At 55.7% G+C, this 24467-nt stretch overlaps 1 protein-coding gene across 2 annotated transcripts in view; it reads left to right on the forward strand.

The window, feature by feature from the left end:
• The window catches only part of CAMTA1 (calmodulin binding transcription activator 1), a 551076-nt gene that overhangs the window by 507856 nt on the left and 18753 nt on the right, over positions 1-24467 (forward strand). For both annotated transcript variants that reach the window (XM_045570571.1, XM_036460843.2), the window contains 9 exons: positions 14103-14254; positions 14662-14858; positions 15237-15315; positions 15465-15780; positions 16162-16691; positions 20264-20451; positions 21201-21447; positions 22615-22686; positions 24369-24389. In XM_045570571.1, the coding sequence (XP_045426527.1) occupies positions 14103-14254; positions 14662-14858; positions 15237-15315; positions 15465-15780; positions 16162-16691; positions 20264-20451; positions 21201-21447; positions 22615-22686; positions 24369-24389 (1802 nt within the window). The remainder of the gene's footprint in view (positions 1-14102; positions 14255-14661; positions 14859-15236; positions 15316-15464; positions 15781-16161; positions 16692-20263; positions 20452-21200; positions 21448-22614; positions 22687-24368; positions 24390-24467) is intronic.

The raw sequence follows: 24467 nt of genomic DNA on the forward strand, positions 1-24467 counted from the left end.
TCCATTTCCCAGGATCTCTACGGGCATCAGAACAACTTCATCCACAAATGAGGCAGCAAAATAAATGTCTGAAACTGTAAGACTCCTGCAAATTACCTCAAGCAGTTGCTTCAGGAACTGAGGACCGTTTTGAACTCTTACATGTCACCTGCTCTGCGTGGACGGCTTCTCTTGGCCAGAAGCCTGGTCAGCAGAGCAGGCGCAGTACACGTGAGCGCACTCTCGGATAATCACAGAAGTGCCTCTTGTAGTTGGTCAGTGGCATTATTTTTTTTTCCCACCAGTGAGGCCAAAACCCCAGACTTTACATGTGTGCTCCCAACAAATGTTGTCAGACGTGGAAAATACCCGGCTCTGTATCATGGAGTCCGTTTCTCTCGCTGCTTGAGGAATCTACGTCCTATAGAGAAGCTACAGCTTGGGAACATGATAGAGATATGTTAAGCGGAAGCCCTTTGCATGGTGTGTGTTTATAGGAAAATGTTCTTTTAAGATTAGAATTAGATGGAGGCAAATAAACTTACGTGTCTCTTTATTTTTATATGTGGCTTAGGGAGTCATAATGTTTGACGTTCTACAATATAGAGCATTTACTCAACCGGACGAGCATTTCCCAAATAAATTTAGCTTAATTACAAAAGCAAGCCGAGGGTGGCTGCAAATTCCTACGGGACCTCGACTTGGTCATGCTGATTAGTTATATTCCAAAGGATCTGAGAGGAGACACGGTGGTGAATGCCACCGTTAATGGTTGTCATGTTGATTGCATTATTTAAGGATTTGTGTCAGTTCTGCCGTTAGGATAAGCACAGACGTTGTTATTTTCCTCAGTCCTCTGTGCAGGACTGTGCTGGCCTTCCCGCCCCTGACGGCAGCTGTCCCCACCCAGTGCGTTCGTGGTGGACTGTTCTGGAGAACACGCATAACGGGTGGACCCGAGACATTGGCCTTCTGTGAGAAAGAGTGAAGTTAAAGAATTGGTTGACATTGAAAGTTTCCGGAGTGAAAGATGTGGAGCTTTTATCGATGGCTAAGGGTCACGTGTTCAGCTCACACTCCCTTGCCTCCTGGCATACGGGAAGGGTAGACGTTGCGTGTCCTCTGGGGATGGTCCGGATTGTGCTCGTGTTTTGAGCGTTACTGTCGTGAACTTCTGGAGACGCAGAGCTGTGCTTGTAGGCTGCCTTTTTTAATGTTTATAGAAAAATGATAAGTGTATATATATATATATATTTAATATATTTTTATTGATTTCAGAGAGGAAGGGAGAAGGAAAGAGAGATAGAAACATCAATGATGAGAGAAATCATGGATGGGCTGCCTCCTGCATGCCCCACACTGGGGATGGAGCCCGAGTATATATTTAAGACAGAAATTTAGGTATTACCCAGAAAGGTCAAAAAAGGCCATTTCGGCCCTTGCAGGTTTGGCTCAGTGGCTAGAGTGTCGGCCTGCAGACTGAAGGGTCCCAGGTTCGATTTTAGTGAAGGGCACATGCCCGGGTTGTGGGCTGGATCCCCAGGAGGGGACGTGCAGGAGGCAGCCAGTCAGTGACTCTCTCTCACCACTGATGTTTCTATCTCTCTCTTCCTTTCCCATTCTCTGAAATCAATATGTATGTGTATGTGTGTACGTATATGTATATATAAAAGGCCATCTTGTTGAAGGTGGCCCAGTTCTGTAAGCCGGGCGGTGGTTTCTGGAAGCCCTCTGTCTTGGTAGCTTCCCCACCCCTCTCCCCAGCTGTGCAGCGTCGTCCGCCGCGTCTTCTCAGTCGAAGGCCTCGGGGGTTGAGTGTTTGCTCCGTTGGTCTTTTCTTAGGAGACTGAGCGGCGCCCGCCCGGTCCATATCATTCAGCATCAGCCACGGCCTCTGTCGGAGCGGAAGCCCAGGGTTTGAGGGCTCCCTTCACTCTCCTGTCTTTGGGCGAAAAGCTTTTGGCCTCCACATGATACAAGCTGATTCGTGTACACCCCAACCTTTTTTTTTTTTTTCTTTTCAAAAAGCGATTGAGGAGAGCTGCCAGAGATGCATGTTCCATGGTGATGCAAGATGAAGAGAGCCTAGGGGGGCCGGGACAGGGGGTCCGGGACAGGGGGTCCGGGACGGGGGGTCCGGGACGGGGTCCGGGACAGGGGGTCCGGGACAGGGGGCCGGGACGGGGTCCGGGACAGGGGGTCCGGGACAGGGGGTCCGGGACGGGGTCCGGGACGGGGTCCGGGACAGGGGGTCCGGGACAGGGGGTCCGGGACAGGGGGTCTGGGACAGGGGGTCCGGGACGGGGTCCGGGACGGGGTGTCCGGGACGGGGGTCCGGGACAGGGGGTCCGGGACAGGGGGTCCGGGACGGGGTCCGGGACAGGGGGTCCGGGACAGGGGGTCCGGGACAGGGGGTGGAGGGACTGGGGAGGCTAGTAAGCAGCTCCCAGGCCCTAAAATCTCGAGTGCTTCCCAGCGGCAGGCGTGCGCATGTTCCCTGCTCCCTGCCGTGGTGGGAGCAGCGCTGTGGGCCTCGTGTGTCTGTCTGACACCTCTCCCCGCAGCACGTCTTTCTGTCACCCCTTTGCGTGCTCACCGCCAGTGGATGGTTTTCAGCGAAGATGGAAGAAGTCCGGGTGGGATGCAGAGAATCACATTACAGACCCCGCGCTGACATTCGTCTCACGGAACGTTCCGGAGGTGCCCAGGAGCCCGCAGGGCAGCACACGCGGGTGTCGTTGGGTGTGAGAGCTCATGACCACGACGGTCCTCGGGGACGGGCTTACCCCCTCCCGGACAGACTGCCCTGAAGCCCAGGGCCACGTGTTCTCTGTTCTCTGAGGTCCCGGGTGTGGGTGGGCACACAGCAGGCAGACAGGGAGGTGCCCTTCCCCCCATGAAGGACCGCCCTGCACCCTCAGCCACGTTCACCGGGCAGGCGGCTATGGTCAACGGGGTGGAGGGAGACCAGGCCAGCGGAATCCTGTCCGATGCTTCATTCTCGTGAACGTCCTTTCTCTCAGCGAAGCAAGATGAAAAGAGAGGAAGCGGAGGGTCGGTAGAAGGAAAGTGAGGGGCCGGGAAAGCACATCCCGGTCCCTGTAATTTGCTTACTTTTATATGGCCTTACCCGCACCGACAGGAAAGCATCACGTTAGACACAAGCCGCCTGGAGAGAGCAGCCAGCACGTAACGCACCTACTGTGCGCCGGCTGTTCAGCAGATTGTGATTGCTGAGGAAGTGTGGGTGTGAGGAAGGTAACACACGGAGGGAATTTAGCCAGGGCAAACGTTCATAAGCAGTAAGCTGCTGATGCTAAACTTACATAACGTATTTGTAATGTGGGAAAAGATGGCAAATAACGGACATAAGTTTCTCCAAATATATTAACATTTAGCAACTACCCACGTTAACTAGCTCATCTCTCAATTTTCCTTTCACTTTCCTTCTTCTGCCTAGCTTCATCCCCCTCCAGATTTGATCCCACTCTCCCAGCCAGCCTTCCCCTGCCCCCCCCCCCCCCCACACCCAGCAGGAGCCCTATTGCTGTCTGGCTGTTTGCCCCGGCTGCACTCCGCCCCAGATTCTACCTCCTTAATCTCTGAGCCCAACTCAAATCTTGCCGCCTCAATGAAGCCTCCCTCCCTCCCCCCTGCAACCTCCACAGACTGGATTTTCGGCTCTTTGCGGGGCAGCGGGGGCACCTAAGCTGTACCCCCCCTACTGCCCCACCATAATGAAATCGGGGTGACGGGGGGGTGGTCATCCATGCTGTGTGTTACTCTGGATAGAGGGAGAATGGAACGGATTTCTTCAGGCCTAAGGCAACCTCCCTCTGGCCCTGCTTTGTGCATCCAGTGCAGCCTTGTCTGTCGGTAACGTGGGCGCAGACGCCGAAGGCTGTCCCACTGAGGTCGGTTCGAGGTCCCGGGTCGGCTTGGGTTTCCGGTGAAGTGGCCCTGGAGCCTTGGCCTGAGCCAGTGTGGACGAGCGAGCTGGTGGCCACCGAATCCTCTTTCCGGCTGTCCAGGGCCGGCCGTACTCGCTGCCGGAGGACGTGGACAGCAGGGCTGGCCGCTCAGGTCACACAGGAGGGTGGGCGAGGGCTTTTTCCAGCTCTGCCGCTGCCCGGATGGGAACGCCCAGTACACCGCCTTACACCTCTGCGCTCAGCCCCGGCTTACTTTTTCCTTTTTGATACATTTTTACTGATTTCAGAGAGGATGGGAGAGGGAGGGAGGGATTGAAACGTCAGTGATGAGAATCATGGACCGACTACCTCCTGCATGTGCTCTGACTGGGAATCGAACTGGGACCTCCTGGTTCATAGGCCGATGCTTGACCCCCAAGCCACGCCTGCTGAACCCTGCCCTGTTTTCTGAACGTGCCGGCAGTGGTTCAGGGAGCACCAGCAGTTGTTAACATCAGAGTGCATTGCACACGGTGAGGAGGAGGAGGGTGGCTTGGGGAGTTTTTGCCTTGAAGAACGAGTGTGTGAGGAGATCTGTGGACCATAGTCAAGGGCTGGTGAAAGGCCTGGCTGGAAAATTCCCACGTCCTCTTTATTATTTTTATTATTTTCGTTCAATCTCACCTGAGGATAATTTTTTCTGTTGATGTTTTAGAGCAGGCGTCTTCAAACTACGGCCCGCGGGCCACATGCGGCCCGCAGAGGAGTCTGATCCGGCCCGCCAGGTTTTTTGGGCAGTGAGTGCAGCCGAGGTGTTACAGTAGGAATTAGTAGTTCATATAGTCCGGCCCTCCAGCTCTCTGAGGGACCGTGATCTGGCCCCCACTTTAAAAAGTTTGAGGACGTCTGTTTTAGAGGAAGGGACAGGGGAAGGAGAGAGAGAGAGAAAGAGAGAGAGAGAGAAACATCAGTGTGAGAGAGAGACAGTGATCAATGGCCTCCTAAACATTTCCCAACCGGGACCAGGGATCCAACCTTCAAATCGGGTACATGCCCTCCATCCCTGGATGGGAAGGCTGACGCTCTGACCACTGAGCTCACTGGCCATGGCCCCAAGTTCTCTTTAAGCCTTAGTGTTCTGTAGTGATTCTCTCCTGTGGGATGTGCCTTGTCAGTCGATTGGGCAGCGACCTAAGGCCTGGCTGAGTGAAGATACTTCCGTATAATTCGACAGCAGCTGGTCTCCAGCGAGGCTGGGGTTCAGTCTGCCTTCTCCTGTTTTTCTGATTTCTTTGGGTAATCAGAATATTTCAGATAAACGTGACTGCTTGTTTCCACCATGATTTATCCCATGTTTTATAGAGAAATCCTAATGGCATTTGTGTACTACTACCAAGGCATGCTTAACGACATGGAATGTTTTAGTTCGTAAGTGAAAGCAGAACTTTCCCAATATTTATTGAGCCAAAGGATCTACGTTTCAGATAGATTTACCTTAGCCCCCTCTTCTGTTTTATTTATTTATTTTATATTTTTATTGATTCTTTAGAGAGAGGAAAAGAGAGGGACAGAGAGTTAGAAACATCGATGAGAGAGAGTCATCGATCAGCTGCCTCTTGCACACCCCCCACCGGGGATATGCCCGCAACCAAGGTACATGCCCTCGACCGGAATCGGACCTGGGACCCTTCAGTCCGCAGGCCGATGCTCTATCCACTGAGCTACACCGGTTTCGGCAGTCCCCTCTTTTATAATAGCTGTGGCAGAACTCAGACTCGAACTGACCCGTGTGCACAGGGGAATGCATGGACTCTCGTGGAGTCCAGCTCTGGAGCTACCTTCAGCTACCGCTGGTTCCTGGTGCTTAAAGGATGTCATCAGGAGCCTGTCATTCCTTCTCTTGGCCTGTCTCTCCTCTTTGTCGATTTTATTCTCCGGCTGAGGTTCCTGAAGTGGTAGCAGGATGGCCCGCTCAAAACTCTGGCCTCTCTTTTGCCATTTTTAGCGAATATCCCTGGGAAAACAGCACTTTTCCTCAGTAGTTCCAGGAACTGCTCTGTTCCCGTTAGCCCAGCTTGAGTCCTGCGTCCAGGCACTCGAATAGGAGGGGGCCGTGCTCTGTTAGCAAGGCCTGGCCCGGAGCCAGGAACTGAGGGCAGCACCCCCTGCCCAGGGCACTGGGCCCCCGGAGGACCAGCAAGGCGGCGAAGGGGGAGGAAAGGGGATGCTGCCAGCGTCCTGCGAGGGAACCAGCACTTCTTTGTTGTCCCAGAGAAGGCACCATTCGTCCCAAAACCGCAGACTCGCAGGACTCACTCCATCACTGTGGGCCGCTTTCAACGAGACACCTTCCGGCGAACCTTCCAGAGGGCGCTGGCTAACGGGTCCTGCGCCCGCTTTCCAAAAAATGATTCATGTCCTCAACATTGCGCGCGGTGGTTTGGATTCATCAGCAAAGTTATTTAAACATCCATTTGTCTTTTCTAGTAGAAGGCACCACCCATCCCACTCCGGCCAGAATCAATGCCCCTGGCGTGTGCGTGTGTGTGTGTGTGTGTGTGTGTGTGTGTGTGTGAAACGTTGTCTCTGATGTAGAAAGCAGGAAGTGCCCAGCATGCAGTTGATGCTGTTCTCACAGCTGTGAGCCAGTTGCTCTAGGTTAGGGGTGTCGAACTCAATCAGAGAAGGGGCCAAAATCTAAAATCCAGCCTAAATCGCGGGCCGAATGGTTTACTGAACAGTCATAAACTGTCATTGTGATGGAAACGCAGCAGAGTGCAGTGATGACAGCACGGTGCGGGCCACATTGCAAAGCCTGGCGGGACGGATTTGGCCCGCGGGCCGTGTGTTTGACACATGTGCTCTAGGTAAACACTGCAGCAGAGGCAGGTGGGAGCCCGCTGGCCTGAGGACAGAAACCTTTGCGATCCCCTGACCGTCTGTATTTACAGGAGAAAAATAATTACAATAATGTGTCCATCCACATATCACCTGTATACCATGAAACGTTAGAGAGAATGCAGAATCTGTGTAATATATTAGTATGTACTGTACACTTACCTTACAAAACAAAAGAAATAACGAATGTCACGTTTGCATAGTAAGTGATGTTGCTAGGGTGAAAGTAAGTGTATTAAAAAATGAGGTGAAATAAGTGTCGATGTAAAATAACCAGCCATGGACACTTCTTGGTGAAGAGGCTTCATTCCTGGGCTGGGGCTCTGCAATCACAGTCTGGCCCTCTGCCTTTTATAAGGCCAAACCCAGAGACAGCCAGTCATGTAAGTTTCTGATCACCCTCACATTCTTACTGATTTTTAAATTTATCTTTATTGTTGAAAGTATTACAGATGTTCCCCCCCCCTCTTTTCCCCGTGAGGCGTGCCCTGGTGGTCTTTAATGTTCAGTGGCCACCGTCACCTGGAGGCCGGCGTGGCCCTAAGTTCCAGGATGTCGCTGTCACTGATGAAACTGCCGGCTTTGTTAGCGACGTGCAGCCCAGTCTGAGACTCCCAGTCCAACCTGCTGTCTATCACGTGGCTGGAAAAGGCACCTTATAGAGATGACCGAGGAAGCAGAGTTTGTTCTGCACAGTATCCTTGACCTTGCCCTTGTTGAAATCCACATTTCCTGTTTCGATCAGATGCAATGAAGGCACTCATTTGGTAGGTACGTACTGAGGGCCTACTGTGTGCCAGGCATCCTGCTGGGCCTTGGGAATGTAGTCAGGAACAGAACGGACACAGTCGCTGGTCTCAAAGAGCTGTCGCTGTGTCCCTTTACCTTTGTGTCTGACAGGTTCTTAAAGTAAAGACTTGCATCGTTTTTAATCGAATCTTTCTTGTTGGAAGTGTAACCTATGTCCCCTCCTTCCCCTGCTGAAGGTTCATATCTTTCTTTTTTTTTTTTTAATATTTTTTTTATTGATTTTGTACAGAGAAGAAGGGAGAGAGATAGAGAGCTAGAATCATCGATGATAGAGAGTCATCGATCAGCTGCCTCTTGCACACCCCCTACTGGGGATATGCCGGCAACCAAGGTACATGCCCTTGACCGGAATCGAACCCGGGACCTTTCAGTCCCCAAGCCGACGCTCTATCCATTGAGCCAAACCGGTCCCGGCTGAAGGTTCATATCTTAGTGGCTGCCACACCGGGCGCTGTCTTGGTCATCGTCACCTCCAAGCCGTGGCATGGGCCATGCGGTGGTGTCCTAGCAGAGGCGCCTTCATTTCCCTGTCCTCCCTAGGCAGGGCGAGTCCGTCTGTCCCCAGTTCTCTGCGGCTCCCGAAGGATTGTGAGTGGGTTTGTCACGCTGGGCGCCGCAGACCAACCTGCCGGTGGTTAATTACTGCGCACTCGCCTCCTGGTGATTCCTATGCGTCTTATAACACTTTCCGTTTTTCAGGGTCAGGATTTCATTTCCCATTTCTCTTTATTTTTTATTTTTTAAAAACATTGATTTCAGAGGCGGAGATAGAGACATCAATGGTGAGGGAGCATCATTGATGGGCTGCCTCCTGAACGCCCCCCACTGGGGATGGAGCCCACAACCCGGGCCTGTGCCCTGACCGGGAATGGAACTGTGACCTCCTGGTTCCTAGGTTGATGCTCAGCCCCTGAGCCCCGCCGGCCGGGCGGTCTGTATGCATTTAAATGTCGCTCCTCTGTCACATCTTCGTGTCCAGGTTAGATTTCGGTTTGTCTCCGAGGCTCATTCCAGACTTTGAAAGCCCCCCTTCGTCTTCGGGGTCACGTGCTTCGGTCTCCGCTGCTTCACTGTGACCAGGGAGATGCCTCCGTTCCTGCTCGCAATGCTCCTGATGTCACATGGAGGCTTTGGGAGGGGTCTGCCCTCTGGAGCCGGTGCCAGGGTCGGTGTGGACCCCGAGCTAGCCCCCCCTCCTTCACCCGCACACTCAGGAGTCACGGCTCTACCACCGTGTGTCTGGCTGGTTTGCGGCTTCGTTGGCCGTGCTGTTGGCATCGGCACCTTTTGGGGTGCTCGTCTGTGCCTGGTGCGGTGTCCTGGGCTGGTTGAGCTCCCGAGAAAGCCTGCGTGTCCTTGCAGGGCCGGCTGGCCACTCCGCCGGCAGTCGCTCGGGCACTGGCAGCCAGGGTTTCAGAGGCGGCGTCCTGGCCGTGTGCTGGGCCGCCCTGGGCTGCCCACCTCCTCGTCGCTGCGTGTTGCCTTTCCCTGCCGTGGCCGAGACTCCGCATCTTGAAGGCGTAGAACTCGCACTGAGGAGGAGAAACACTCGGATTGCTGCAGGGCAAGGACGTCTAAGCAGCACGGCTGGCATCCGCTCCTCGGGGGCAGTACCTGAAGTCGGCGTCTTGGAGACGTGGAGGATGGCCGTTCTGTCCGAGGCTAAATTTAGCCGCTGCTTTGGAAAATCCGGCGGTACAGCGTGTGCCCTGTCTCCGGCCTCGCCCGCGCCTGCACTTGGACATCCCGGACGGCTGGCCGGGCAGGAGCAGCGCCGTGCCTCCGGGCCCGTTCATTCCGGGAAGAAGGAGGGCCTTTGTTTCCCGTCCTCCCAAGCTTCCGGACAATGCGGAGCCCTCCTCCGCGGCAGCCACAGATCTCCACAGAGAGTTCCCGTCACACGGCCTGTCCCCCGGCGTCTCCTGCCCGCGGCCAGGAGCTGGGCAGGGAACGGGAGAGGCTCTCCCTCCCGGGCCGCATAGCAACAGGCGGGCACATGTGCGCCTGAGCCACAAATAACGGTTTTAAAATAGCAGGTGGTGTTCGGTCATTGCTCCTCCATTCATGTACCTGCCAAGGCGAGGTTTCTCCTGCCCTGGCAGCCAGGCTGCAGGCGGCCAGCTGCAGCCCCCGCCCCAAGTGTGCCAGTTCCGCCCGTGCGCCCCCGCAGGCCTCCCAGCCCTGCCTGCCCTCGGAGACGGGCCTGGGAAGCGTGTCTTTCGTTGAACACAATACCCACCCATGCCATGTTTGTACAGCAGCCTGCCCTGACCGACGGGGTGAGCACCGTGGTGACTAATTATAGGCGCTCGGTAAGATGCGTGCCAGACGGCTGTTTCCGGGAAAAGCGGGCGTGTGGGGAGACGGGGTCCCTGTCTGCCATGGGAGTCAGTGCGAGAAGGGCAGGGACCACACGGGGCAAGCCCAGGTGTGTCTGAAGAAGTGGGGTGTCCTTGGTTTTCCTGCCGGTCTCCCGCTGGCAGAGATTACATAACTCCCTTACCTGCGCCCCGAGGCGGCAGCCAGCAGCCAGGTGAACCGACTGTGCGGCTCTCATGGGGCACTCCATGTGCGTGTTTGTGTTTGCGTGTTTTTTAATGTCTTTTTAAAATATATTTTTTTTATTGATTTCGGAGAGGAAGGGAGAGGGAGAAAGGGAGGGAGGGAGGGAGGGAGGGAGAGAGAGAGAGAGAGAGAGAGAGAGAGGGAGAGAGACATCAGTGATGAGAGAGAATCATGGATCGGCTGTCCCCTGCACTCCCCACACTGGGGATCGAGCCTGCAACCTGGGCTTGTGTCCCGACCAGGAATCGAACTGTGACCTCAACCACTTAATCCTCACCCGAGGGTATGTTTTTTGTTGATTTTGGAGAGAGAGAGGGAGACAAAAACACCGATTGGAGACAGAAACACCGATCAGTTGCTTCCAGTAGCTTCCAGTATGTAACCCTGAACAGGGATCGAACCTGCAACCTGGGGATGTACTCTGGGAATCAGACTTGCAGCACTTCCACACACAGGGTGACGGTCCAACCCACTGAGCCACACCAGCCAGGGCCCCCTGGGGTTGTGCTCTTTGTGATGTCGTTCTCATGGGCACGTAGCCCAGGGGCACTCCCCACCCTCGCAGGGGACGTGGGTTCCCGGCCCCGGAGCAGGAGCTGGACCTGGTGACCTGCTCCCGAGGGACGGGGGAGGGAAGGAGAAACGGGGTAACCGTGCAGAGCAGCCCCGCAGACAGAGCCTCGCCACATCCCCCGATGCTCTGATGAGCAGAACGCTTCAGCTCGCTACGTTCTCCCCAAAACTCGAGGCTCCGTCTAATCGTTAGGAAACATCGGACAAACTGAAACCCAGGGACAGCTACCAGGCACCCGAGCAGCATTCTTCAAAACTGTCAGTCAGGAAAAACAAGGGGCTGGCGGGACGCCGCCACAGAGCAGGCGGGAAGGGTGACCTTGGCTGGGTCCCGGAGCAGAACAAGGACATCCGGCCTCGTCCTCACGGGGCGGTCGGATCGGAGCCTATAACTCGGTTACTAGGAGTGATGTGTTTGACAAGTGTGTGAGGGATTAAAGGGGGGGAAACTGGGTGAAGGTTCATGGGAGCTCCGCCTTCTGCAGCTGAAGCTACTCAAACAGCTGTAAACTCTTTTTCTAAATGCCCCGCAGGTGTGGCTCATAACAACTCAGACTACAGAGACACGCTAAATAGATTTCACACAGTGGTTTATTTCATCCTCACAAACAACAATAAGATAGACAGTTCTAAAAAATAAAAATAAAAAAATAAAAAAGATAGTACTGTCCCCATTTTACAGATGGGGAAGTTGAGGTACAGAGTGGCCATTATTTTTCCTAAGTCACACGGATAAAACCCAGAGCTCTAGCCCCACTCCAGTGTTTTTTCCACCCTCTCTCAGAGCTGACCAGTCTAAAAATGCTGCTTCTGGCCTGTGTGACTCAGTGGCTGAACATCCAACTATGAACCAGGAGGTCACGGTTCGATTCCCGGTCAGGGCACAGGCCTGGGTTGCGGGATCGATGCCCAGAGTGGGGGGTGAAGGAAGCAGCCGATCCATGATTCTCATCATTGATGTTTCTCTCGCTCCTTTGTTTCCGGGTGAGATGGCTTCTGGCCTGACTCATCACGCCCCCCCTCCTCTTCCCCTTTTGGAGTATGGAGGCCCCGAGGTGCCTTCATGCCGATACAGCTTGGTTAAGAGGCAGGTGATTTTCAAGCAGCTTCCCGAAGTGCTTCTGAGAGCAGCTCCATCGCCTCGGAGAGCTCCCTGCAGAGTGAGCTGGGACATGGCTGGAACACCAGCCCCAGGGCAGAAGCCGGGGATGTCTGTCCATCTGTCCAAGGCAGACACCGAGGCACCGCGTCGGCGTCGGAGTGACTGTCGGACGCTGTGACAGGCGATACCGTGGGCAGGGCCTGGCCCCGTGATGTCAGGGAGGCTCCGTCTGTCTCTGCGGTGCCCACACCCGGCAGGGGAGGGGCGATGACAGGCCAGCCACTCGGATGGACGGGAGGTGGCCCTCGGGCGGACCACAGCTGGGCAGCCGTCCCGTGCCTTCTGCCCCTTTCCTGACGGCTCGTCTTGGCCACCAGCTCCGAACACGTGCACGTGTGCTCACAGCACTCCTTCAATGGACGCAGCGTCCGTGGGCAGCCAGAGACCGCCGGGTGGGGACCGAGGCCTGACGGTGTTACTGGGGCGCGGAGCTTCTGCACGGGGTCTGGAGAGGGGTGGCGGTGTGGCTGCCACCGTGGGAATAAGGGACGGTCCGTACGGGTGCACGGAGAGAACCCCACGCCACTGGGACTCGGCTCTGCCTGGAAGATGGAGCTCTCAGTCCTCAACCAGCTCTGCACGCAGAAGCTCTGATCCCGCAACATTCCCGTCTCCCAACGGGGTACAGGGTTGGCGCAAGGACGGATTCTGGCACCACTTCTGGGGCCGTCCCGCGTTTGCTGTGGGTGGTCCCACGTGATGTGGGCTGTGGACAGTCCACCCCACGGGCTGCTTCCCACGATGACAGCCACGGAGACGCCAGGGGCGGGCTCTCACGTCTCGTCCGTGTGCCGTGCAGCCCTGCCCCAGAGCCGTGCCTCCCCGCTGGGGGAGGAGGGCCTGTTCCCTCTGTGCTGCTCCTGGACGTAGCTCATTGGGAACGGAATCCGTTCTTGAAAAGTCGCTCTCCTGCTGCTCTTGGGATAGAGTAACGTGCAATCCATTCGACATCCGTGTGAAAGTTTTCCTGGGAAACAGATGGACTGTCCTTTTGCGGTGAGAAAACGTCCGTTCCCCTGGCTCAGACCCAGAAGCCTCTTCTCTTCCCATAACTCCTTCCCGCGCTGCCCGCTCAGCGGTGACGCCGGGCCCTGGAGCGAGTGCTTATCTCCGCAGCCTCGGTTTCCCCATCTGAGAAATAAGATAACGGCCGTCCCCCCTCGCCTGACTGCTGTTCACATTTGTTAGCGGTCAGAACGGTGACCGGCACGGAGGGAGCATCGGCCTGTTGTTTTCTCTCCAGCGGAATCAGTAAGCCCTAACCACCTGCAGCAGGTTTATAGGCAGGATGGCGAGGAATGCCGATAAAGTAGTGCCTGTCCGGTTTATTTTCACGAACCGGATGGCTGTGTTTGAAAACCGCTATGCCGTGAGCAGTGTGAGGGGGAATGTGTAGTCACAGCGGCTGTCAGTGTCCAGGGCCGTTTAGGTCACGTGTCTGAAGATGCAGACGGACGACATGCTTACCTGGGACTTAGCGTGTCCTGAGCCTGCGCGTGCATTAACTTGTTTAATTCTCACAACGTTTTCCCGGCCTGGCTCCTTGTTGGAGATCAGCCCGGGCACCAAAGGGCCGAGGGTTCAGTTCCCAGTCAGGGCCACGTGCCTCGGATGAGGGTTTACTGCCCATGCTCTGGTCGGGGCGTGAGAGGGAGGCAACTGGTTCTTGTGTCTCTCGCATCAGTGTGTGTGTGTGAGTGTGTGTGTGTGTGTGTTTCCTCCTCCCCCTCCTCCTCCTATCTGAAAAGCAATGGAAAAGAAAGATGAGGATTAACAACAAATGGATTTTTTCAATCCTTTTCCCAGTGTTTCGGTAAAACAGGCGATACCCCGACACTGCGTGTCTGTGGACCCTTCCTTGCTGCTTTAAGTGGAGCTGTGCCCGTTCCGTCTGGCTCAGGGCCCCTCTCCCTGGTCCCTTTAAGGTTTCCACTGGGGAACGGGGTGCCAGGAACCCCAAAGCAGTGACAGAAAGGGGTTCTTCTGTTCCAGTAGCTGAGAACTTGGGCCCACAGTAGATGCCCCATCGCGTGTGCGGCGTCACACTCGCTGCAACGAGGGACGAGCCGGGCTGGGCGAGCTAAGGCTGGACAGATCCCGCCGGCCGAGCCCCCGGGGCTGGTGCAGGGACGGAGGCTCCAGCCCTGCGGGCGTGGACAGGTCCCTTCTCCCAGCACCAACCTCCCTCTTCCTCGTCCCCCTAGATAACCAGTTCAGGATGTCCATCCTGGAGCGGCTGGAGCAGATGGAGCGGAGGATGGCGGAGATGACGGGGTCCCAGCAGCACAAGCCGGGCAGCGCAGGAGGCAGCAGCGGCGGGGGCGCCAGCAGCGGGACCGGCGGAAGTCAAGCCCAGGTATCCCCACCCCCACCCCCCGTGGTGACGGGTGTCTTCGGTTTGGGGTGGCATGTCATGGATCGGGGAGGCAGGCCATGGCCACAGACCCTTGGCTGGTGCTGGGTCCGTCCCTGGCTGAGGCAGAAGTCCGAGGGGCTGCTTCCCGGCCCTGTGCTCCCTCCCTGAGCCTCGGACCCTGTGCCTGGTCTCGGGCTCACCTGTACCCTGCAGGGGAGTGAGGCCTGCGGGTTTATTGTGGGGGTTCAGCCGAAGGCCGAGCAGAGCGCCCTCTCTCTCTGCCTCACGGTGTCCCTCCCCTCTCAGCCTGTGGTTCCGTCCCCGTTGCCCGTTGCCTTCAAGAAGCTCCGGGTGCGGACCTGCCAGGGCCCCCGAGCCTCACGTGGCTCTCCCCGCTCTCCCCGCAGTGCCCCCCGGGCCCCGGCACGCTGGGCAGCTGCTTCGAGAGCCGCGTGGTGGTCGTGTGCGAGAAGATGATGAGCCGGGCCTGCTGGGCCAAGTCCAAGCACCTGATCCACTCGAAGACCTTCCGCGGGATGACGCTCCTGCACCTGGCGGCCGCACAGGGCTACGCCACCCTCATCCAGACCCTCATCAAGTGGCGGTGAGCCGGGCGCCCTCCCCACGCGCTGTCCCTGAGCCGCTCGCTGGGGCACTGGGGTCTGGCCACGCTGGGGCGGTCTGGCCTGGGAGCCAGGGCTTCTCTGGGGACGGTTTCCAGGGGAGCATGAGGAGCTTCTGCCCAGGAAATACCCAGTGAGGTGTCAGCTGGGCATTGGGCCTTTTTCTTCCTCTGGGGGCCTAGCCAAGGGGAGAGAGACTCCGCACCCTCCCCCCCCACCATGAAACTCAGAGTCCATTGCACACAGAGGGTGGGGGTCCAAGGCTCCGTTTGGTTTCGCGCTGTGGGGGTTTGCGCGTGTCGGGGGGCTCCTGTTCCGTGGACTCACTGGCTCGTCACTGCCGGACCCGCCCTCTGCAGCACGAAGCACGCGGACAGCATCGACCTGGAGCTGGAAGTGGACCCCTTGAATGTGGACCACTTCTCCTGCACCCCCCTGGTAAGAGGACTCACTGCTCCTCACGCCGCTCCTCCAGGCGGGCAGAGGGGTGGGCACGGGCCGGGCCCCGGGTGGCCCCTCCCAGACCGGGACATCATTCCGAACTGTGGGACGCGCCGCTGAGACCGCCCTCTGTCTCCGTCCTCCAGATGTGGGCGTGCGCCCTCGGGCACCTGGAGGCCGCCGTCGTGCTGTACAAGTGGGACCGGCGGGCCATCTCCATCCCCGACTCCCTGGGGAGGCTGCCTCTGGGCATCGCCCGGTCGCGCGGTCACGTGAAGTTGGCCGAGTGTCTCGAGCACCTGCAGAGAGGGGAGCAGGCTCCGCTGGGACAGAGCCCCCGAATCCACTGTCCCCCGAGCGAAGAGCCCCACGCGGACGGCTGGATGGCCCAGTGGCATGGCGAGGCCATGGCCTCCCCCGAGATCCCCAAGGCCGTCACCGTCATCGCGAGCACCAATCCCGGTAAGAGCCAGGTGTCTCCGCACCTCTGACGTGCCGAGTCCCCGGGTGCCGGCCCTCAGGGGAGTCCTTAGGGCGCTCAGACACTGATGGGTGTGGGGTTCCTTTTAGTTATAAGAATGCCTAGGGTGACTCCCCTAGCTCCCTACCCCCCTAAATCCAGAAAGTAAGGGGGAAAAATCAGGTCTGTGCAAGAAAGAACTGCAGGTGATGGAGGAGGAGGCCCTGACTCCACTAGATGCTTCGGGGGGTGTTTACATGGCAGGGGCGTGTCCGGAGGCCCGCTTTGCCCTGGGTGTCTCCCGGGCCCAGAGAGCGCGTTAGATCGTTAGGGCTCCTGATCTGATCGCCTGTCCTGACTGTCCTTTCTACTGTGCTTTTCAGAGCTGAGAAGACCTCGGTCTGAACCCTCTAATTACTACAGCAGTGAGAGCCACAAAGATTATCCAGCTCCCAAAAAGCATAAATTGAACCCCGAGTCCTTCCAGGCGAGGCAGGAGGAGCTGCTGTCCACTGCACTGAGCCTGGAGCAGCCCAGGATCAGGAAGCAGAGCCCTAGTTCTAAGCAGGCCGCCCCCGAGACCCTCAGCCCCAGGGGAGGCGCGAGGGCCTGCAGCCGGGCGCCCTCCCCTCCCTCCCCGGAGCCGGCGGGACCTCGAGCCACGGCGGCCCAGCCCCAGCCCGTCGTGAGGTGGAGTCCCAAAGATGTTTCCATTGGTGTGTCCACAGTGCAGGCGACGGGCAGCCCGAAGGGGACCAGTGTAGGAAAGGAGGCAGCACCTGCACAGGTGCGACCACGGGAGCCCATGAGTGTGCTGATGATGGCTAGCCGAGAGGTGCCACACACGGAGCCGGGGCCCTACCGGGACGGCGCCGAGGCCGAGGACGGCCCGCAGCCCATGGACGACGTGCAGGTGAGCGTGCGCCGGGGGAGCCTGCCGGGCTGGGGGAGCCTGCCGGCTGGGGGTCGTCAGGCTGCCCAGGTCTCCGTGTTGTTGTCTTTCGTTCTCACCCAGGACGTTTTTCTATGGAAAAGTATCTTTCCCCCTTCCTTCCACTCTCTCTCTGTGTCAGACACCAATATTAAGTCATCTAGGACAATATTCACAGACATCTTTTTAAAATATATTTTTATTGATTTTTTACAGAGAGGAAGAGAGAGGGATAGAGAGTTAGAAACATCAATGAGAGAGAATCATTGACCAGCTGCCTCTTGCACACCTCCTACTGGGGATAGAGAGTTAGAAACATCAATCCACTGCCTCCTGCACCCCCCCCCTCCTCCCTCCACTGTGTGATCTGAACACCCCTCACTGGGGAGATGCCCACAACCAAGGTACATGCCCTTGACCGGAATCGAACTTGGGACCTTTCAGTCCGTAGGCTGACGCTCTATCCACTGAGCCAAACCAGTTTCGGCAATATTCACAGACATTTAATAATAAATCACCAGACAGGGAAGATCCGTAGCTCAAAAGAGGGGAACTGAGTGGAGCATGTAGAACGTTCCAATGGAAACGTCGTGTGTGCACCGCCCAGCGAGTGACGCTGAGCCTGTGCTGCAGGGCTGGTGAGACTCGGGGGCTGAGTTTTTATTTGTTTAAATGTCCCTCGGCTGGCGCTGCTTAGAGCCCCAGCTTCCCAGACGAGGCGTTGATGCCGGAATAGAAGGTAACCTTTAAGGATCCCCTTGGTATTTTACCTGAACTGGAGAGAACATGTTGCTACGTTGAGTCCGTATCTGAGGGAAAATCAGCCTCTAAGGAAGCAATTCAGCCAGTGAAACAATAGGAATGAAAAGTAATGAAAGCCCTGGCCAGGTGGCTCAGTTGGTTGAGTGTCATCCTGTACACCAAAGGGTCACAGGTTCGATTCCATGTCAGGACACATGCCCAGGTTTCAGGAGGTTCAGTCCCAGGTCAAGGCACGTACAGGAGGCATCCGGTTGATGTTTCTCTCTCTCTCTCCCTCTCTCTCTACCTGTCTCCCTCCCCTTCTCTCTAAAAGCAGTAAGCATGCACTCAGGTGAGGATTAAGTAATAATAAAAATAAAGATGAGCCAAAACAGGTTTGGCTCAGTGGATAGAGCGTCGGCCTGCGGACTAAAAGGTCCCAGGTTTGGTTCTGGTCAAAGGTATGTACCTTGGTTGCGGGCACATCCTCGGGGGGGGGGGGGGGGGGGTGCAGGAGGCAGCTGATCGATGATGCTCTCTCATTGATGTTTCTGACTATCTCTCTCTCTTCCTCTCTGTAAAAAAAATCAGTAAAATATATTTTAAAAGTAATAACGATGATGATGATGATGATGAAACAACAGAAAATGGCAAGCCAGAGTCCGTGGAGGAGTGAACAGTGAAACAGTAAATGATCCGCCTGCATGGTCATCAATAGTGTGGGGGGGAGTGAGGCAGTTGTTAAGAGGGGGCTCCTACATGGGAAAGAAATCGAGTTTAAAAAAACCCGGAACTAAAATTCTGAATTAGTGTTTTACCAAACCCGGGGGTAGGGAGTGGGTGGAGGGAACGTGGTAAAGCGGCCTCCTGTCTAGGAGCCGCTGTGCTGGGTTCCTCGGCTGACGGCAGCGGCTCCGTGTGGCTGAGACGCGCTTGTCAGATGCCAGGCTCGTGGGCAGCACAGAAACCTGCATCTCTGCGGGAGAAAACACGCCTGCCCCGTCGGAGGGAAATTCAGGAGTGGCAGCAAAGTAAAAGGCAGCCACAGAAATAATAAATGGAAAACAGAACGGGAATGTTTTTACACGTGATTCATTCCCATGTGGTAACTGATGATTCTGTAATGAAAAGGTGCTCAGCCCTGACCAGTTTGGCTCAGTGGATAGAGCGTCGGCCTGCGGACTGAAAGGTCCCAGGTTCGATTCCAGTCAAGGGCATGTACCTTGATTACGGGCACATTCCCAGTAGGGGGTGTGCAGGAGGCAGCTGATCAATGTTTCTGACTCTATATCCCTCTCCCTCCCTCTGTAAAAAAAATCAGTAAAATATATTTTTTTAAAAGAAAGAAAAGGTGCTCAGATTGAGTAAAAGTAGAAAAAAAAAAGCAAAATACTCTATGCTGCTTGTATAAGACACAACTAGAATGAAATGAAACAAGAAAACAAAGTGATGGGAAGAGATACAACAGACAAATATGGGTTAAAAGAAAAGAGACAAACAGTACAATTCAAGTGAATAGTATGATTAGGTACATGTAATTTATATGTTATCAGTGCAGTTCTATGAACCATTGTGTCCCTAACCGCACAGCTTTAAAAGTGAACGCAAAAGCTAGTAAGCACAGATGTGGAACCACCGCCTTCATCGCGGTGGGAGACTAACCCCGTCTCAGACTGAACCGTACATCGGAAAGCTCGGCTCACTGGAGTGTTTATAGGTGGCACGTGTTGATGCAGATGCATGGAATTCGGACACAGAGCAAATGTCCACAGTTGTTTCTTTTAGAGATTCAAGACACATCTGTGAACATTGCTCGGACACCAGGACATGGAGAGAATTTAAATAAAAACCCGAAGCTGCACACGTAAAGGCTGTCTTTACCTTCTCTGCCCACAAGCTGGGAAGTTTAGAAATGAACGTCGAGATCTTTTTCAGGTCCAACGACTGAGCTTGTGGCTTGGTTTAAAGTCATCTAAATGCATCGCCTTTGTGCAGCGATCAGAAGTCAGCTCCGTGGCGTTTGAAGTTCACTGAGGGCCTGAGCTGTTCTCACACTGCCACGTGGTTACGGGGCCGATGGTGGCAGCTCAGGTTCCTTAGTCTCCAGAAATCCCCCTTTGCTTTCAATAAAATACACGAATTCCTCCCTGGTAAGAAAAAGAAAATCAAGGCAGGACCTTCTTCCTCAAATCAAGAGCCAATATCAAAGGGGCGGAAAAGCGGGGATATTTTCCCCCTATAGGAAGTAGGTCCTGGCTTGATTTTCTTTTTTCCCCAGGCAGCGGGCTGGGTGTTGGTTAGGTAACCACTGGTGTCACCTCATTCATACAACGTGCTGGAGAACTGCCCGGTCAGTGCCAGTCAGGGTGGCCCCAGCTGAGAGGAGCGAGCAGCACCAGCCAGGATGCCGTAAGACTTGACTAAGGTTTTAGCCAAAATAGAAGTTGGAGGGCCCGGCTGGTGTGGCTCAGTAGTTGAGTGTTGATCTATGTACCAGGAGGTCACGGTTCGATTCCCAGTAAGGGCACAGGCCTGGGTTGCAGGCTTGATCCCCTGGAGGAGGCATGCTGGAGGCAGCCGATCATTGATTCTCTCTCATCACTGATGTTTCTCTCTCCTTTCTCCCTTCCTCTCTGAAATCAATAAAAATATACTTTAAAAAATAGGACTGGGAGGTAATTGGGGGAATAGTGTAAAGCTTAACGATGATGCTGGAGTAGATGGGGTGGAGGGCAAGCTGGTCCCTGCGTCCTCTCTCTCCAAGGCGGGCGGGTGGCGGGCTCCGAGTCCCTGACGCCCTGCCTCTCCTCCAGGTGAACATGATGACGCTGGCGGAGCACATCATCGAGGCCACGCCCGAGCGCATCAAGCAGGAGACCTTCGGGCCCGTGGAGCCCGCGGCCCTGGAGCGGGCGGAGGCGGCCACCGTCAGCAGCACCATGAGCTGGCTGGCCAGCTACCTGGCCGACGTGGAGCACCTGCCCAGCGCCGCCCACATCAGGTCCGACGCCGCGTCTGATGTTCCGGGTCTCCCGGGGCCTGGGAGGCGAACGGGTTTGAGGATACCGGGCGGTTAGAGCTCACTAAGCGAGGGAGGGAGCTGCCCGACGGCAGATGCGTGCAGACAAGGCTGGGTGCATCGACACCCAGAGAAAGACTAGCACACACGACCTCACTCGTGTGGAACCTAACGAACAAAACAAACCTGAGCAGAACAGATCCCAAGACACAGAGCATGGGGCAGGCCGCCACGTCTCAGGAGAGGGGTGAGGAGAAGAGGTTAGCCAAAGCGCTTAGTGCAGATACACAGACCCACGGACACGGACATCCGTGCAGGGCAGGCCTGGGCGTGCTGGGGAAAGGCACATGGGGAGGAGGAGGGACATCTGTGATACTGTCAACAATGAAGATCCTGTTTTTTAAGTGAGGCCACTTAGGGCTCAGGCCCTCTGCTCCCACCATGTTTCTCCCACATCAGAGCCCGTGAGATGGCGTATCCCAGGTTCCCCCTGAGTCACACGGGCAGGGTTCTCAGTGGGTTTAGGGTTCAGCCTCGTGCTGAACGCGTGGCAGGGTCCCGGGTGAACTTGCTGACGGAAGGACCGTCAAAGTCGGGGTGTTGGGCGCCAGAATGAAAGCACATTCCTGCAGCCCACGTGGCCCCGGTGGCTCACGTCCGTCTGTCTCACATCGGGGTGCCTTGTGTCGTCCCGATGAGTCACGCCTCCCCCGCACCCCGTCTCGTTCCAGAAGCGCGTATGGCGAGCCTCTGACCCCCGCCTCCCACACCAGCCTGAGCCCCGGGGGCTCTCCAGCCAGCGACACGGCCTTCGAGAGGCCCGGCCTGCCCTCCGCGGCCGACTGGTCGGAGTTCCTGAGCGCGTCCGGCAGCGAGAAGGTGGAGAACGAGTTCGCGCAGCTCACCCTGTCCGACCACGAGCAGCGCGAGCTCTACGAGGCCGCCAGGCTGGTGCAGACGGCCTTCCGGAAGTACAAGGTACAGGGGCCGAGGCCTGAGCCCTCCTCCTCAGGGCCCCGGAGGGAGCGGAGGGCACGAGCATTCCCGCCAACGCCCCAGCCGTTCCTTTTCCTCCTTTTTTTTTTTTTTTTTTTTTAATGTTACTGATTTCAGAGCGGAAATAAGAGGGAGAAGGAAGGTAGAAACATCGATGATGAAAGAGAATCATTGATTGGCTGCCTCCTGCATGTCCCCTCCTGGGGATCGAGCCTGCAACCCAGGCATGTGCCCTTGACCAAAATCAAACTTAGACCCTTCAGTCCGCAGGCCGGTGCTCTATCCACTGAGCCAAACCAGCTAGGTCCACATTACCATTTCTTTCTTCCCTCTGAGTCTGTAGGTTCTTAATTGGAATTACTAATTCATGTCACTGGGGATTATTAATAATCTTCAGAAGCTTTAGTGACAACAGTTTGACCAGTAGGGCGATGGTTGTGGTCATCGCGATATGTTGTGGGTCATGAAACAGACACTTGCCATTTAGTTGATATCAAGGAAGTTGACGCCTCAGCCACAAGGAATTCATGGCCTAAGGCTGGAGCTCCTAACTGGAGGCCAGGGACCTGGCCTCGGGCAGCCCAGGAACCCCTAAAATGTATGGTGAAGCATCTGTACGTGCAGGCCTGGGGTCTCAGAGGACACAGGTGGAGCCCTGGACAAATGGCACCAGATTGGTTACTTTGAATATGAAAATGTTTTTAAAATATGGTTTCATTGATGTTAGGGGGGGGGGGAGGGAGAGAAACATCTATTGACTGCCTCCTGCATGCCCCCTACTTGGATGAAGCCCACAACCCAGGCATGTGCCCTATGGGGAATCGAACCCATGACCTCTTGGTGCATGGGACAGCGCTCAACCAACTGAGCCACACCGGCCGGGCAAAAACGAATATATTTTTAGGTCAGCTAACACCAGATAGGATAGCTCTATTTAGAAGCAAGAATGGTTGGAGATTTATTCTGTACGTTTATTTATTTTTTAAATGTATACTTCTCACTGCACTGTATTTTGGTAAACCTGGGGGCCTTGGTTCTGAGAAAGTTAATGAAGTGAGCGATGCTTCTCTTTATGCCACAGGAACCCTGACATTTCTCATACAGAATCACGTTTTATTTTTCCTCTCCCCCATCCCCCCGCCCCCACAGGGCCGACCCTTGCGCGAACAGCAGGAAGTGGCTGCTGCCGTCATCCAGCGCTGCTACCGGAAGTACAAACAGGTAACCACCTGCAGGGCCCTGGGACTGAGCCGAGGACGCTCCTGGGGGCTGCCCGAGGGCAGCAGGCCGGCCCGGGGCGAGGGCTGCCTCTTGGTTAAAAGCAGAAGGACGTGTGCCAGACACAGGGAAAGAGGAAAACGGCACCAACGGCAACGTCACCGAGGCCACACAATCACTTTTGTCCCGGTTTCTGGCCTTTGGCGAACTGACCTGTGAGGGTCTGTGTTGCCATAATTTCACCCATAAGCCCCATGGTGATTTAAGGGCTTCACGGAGTTGACTGGCGGCTGGAGGTCAGTGCTGGCTGTCAACCTTGACCTTGAACTGTCTACGTGTCGTCATCCTCAGCCGCTTCTCCTTTCAGCCACTGCTTCTCCATTCTGTGGTGAAGAATCACAAACATCTCTGAGAGCCGTAGCGGTGCTCAGTGAAGGGATGTGGGAGAGGCAGCCGCGTGCTCTTTCCCGCCCTGGGGCTGTGGCCGGGACAACCCGCAGGTCACAGCTCCCGCCAGAGGGGAGGGAAGGGGGGCCGACTCGGAGAGCCCCTCAGAGGGACATCGTCTCATCCGCTCCTTACCGTCATTTAGAGGAAACAACTTTATGTCCGTCTTCCAGACACAGAGGCTGAGGTTCAGGGAAATTGAGAAAATATTACATCTTTGTACCCATCCCGAGGGGTTAGGAAATAGAAAGCATTGCCCGATGGAGCTCTGAGTGGCTCATCTGCTCAAGCTCAGTCCTGTCGGGAGGTTCTGGAACCTTCCATCGGGTTGTGCTTTCTGATCATGTGGGTTTGACATATTTGCTGGGGGACTGTTGGATGCCGAGGGGTATCATCGCCACAGAGAAATTTGGGATTACGTTCCCTCGATACGACCTGGGCTTTGGTGTCCGAGGCGGGCTGCCATTTTACCGAGTTTCTCTCTGCTCTGTTCCTGCGTGGGGAAGGGGAGGGGGCCAATTCGGCTTTAGCCAGTTGAGTTCACGATCCCAGAAAATGAAGGTTTATTGTGTAAACGCTGACACCGCAGTTCCCGCAGCCCGGCGGCAGGGGGCGCTGCTCCGCTCGCCAGCTTCCCTTGGTGGGCAGGCTTCTCCTCAGCACATAGACTCTCTGGGTGTCTATGGCTCCAAGAGTCAGCTTCAAGCCTGTGATGGCAACAGGGACTTATTCCCAAGTCTGAATTCTAGGTGTTTCTTTTCAATCCCGGTCCCAAAGAAGTGTTGTCAACAGCCAGCAGGACGGAAGGCATTCTTTTTTTTTCTTTTTCTTTTTTTTTTAAATATATTTTATTGGTTTTTTCACAGAGAGGAAGGGAGAGGGATAGTTAGAAACATCAGTGGGAGAGAAACATCCATCAGCTGCCTCCTGCACTCCCCGCACTGGGGATGTGCCCGCAACCAAGGCCCATCCCCTTGACCGGAATCGAACCCAGGACCCCTCAGTCCGCAGGCCGACGCTCCACCCACTGAGCCAAACTGGTCAGGGCAGGAAGGCGTTCTTGACTGAAACACTGACCCAGAGGTGGCGAGTCTTTGGAAGGCGGAAGGCATGCACCCAGCCAGCTCGCCCTCCTGTTGGTAGCGATGGTGGTGGGAGTCTCATTGGTTCTGGCTTTGCAGCTTCCCTCCGCCGAGCGATCTAACGTTAACCTTGTATTCTCTGTTTCTCCCCCAAAGCTGACATGGATAGTCTTGAAGGTAATGCCACACCCAGTCCTCTCACAAACCATTCCACCAGAGTCACAAACTCCACTCCCATCACCAGCGACACCAAGG

This window comes from Pipistrellus kuhlii, unplaced genomic scaffold, assembly GCF_014108245.1.
Source record: "Pipistrellus kuhlii isolate mPipKuh1 unplaced genomic scaffold, mPipKuh1.p scaffold_m20_p_34, whole genome shotgun sequence".
Classification (NCBI taxonomy): domain Eukaryota; kingdom Metazoa; phylum Chordata; class Mammalia; order Chiroptera; family Vespertilionidae; genus Pipistrellus; species Pipistrellus kuhlii.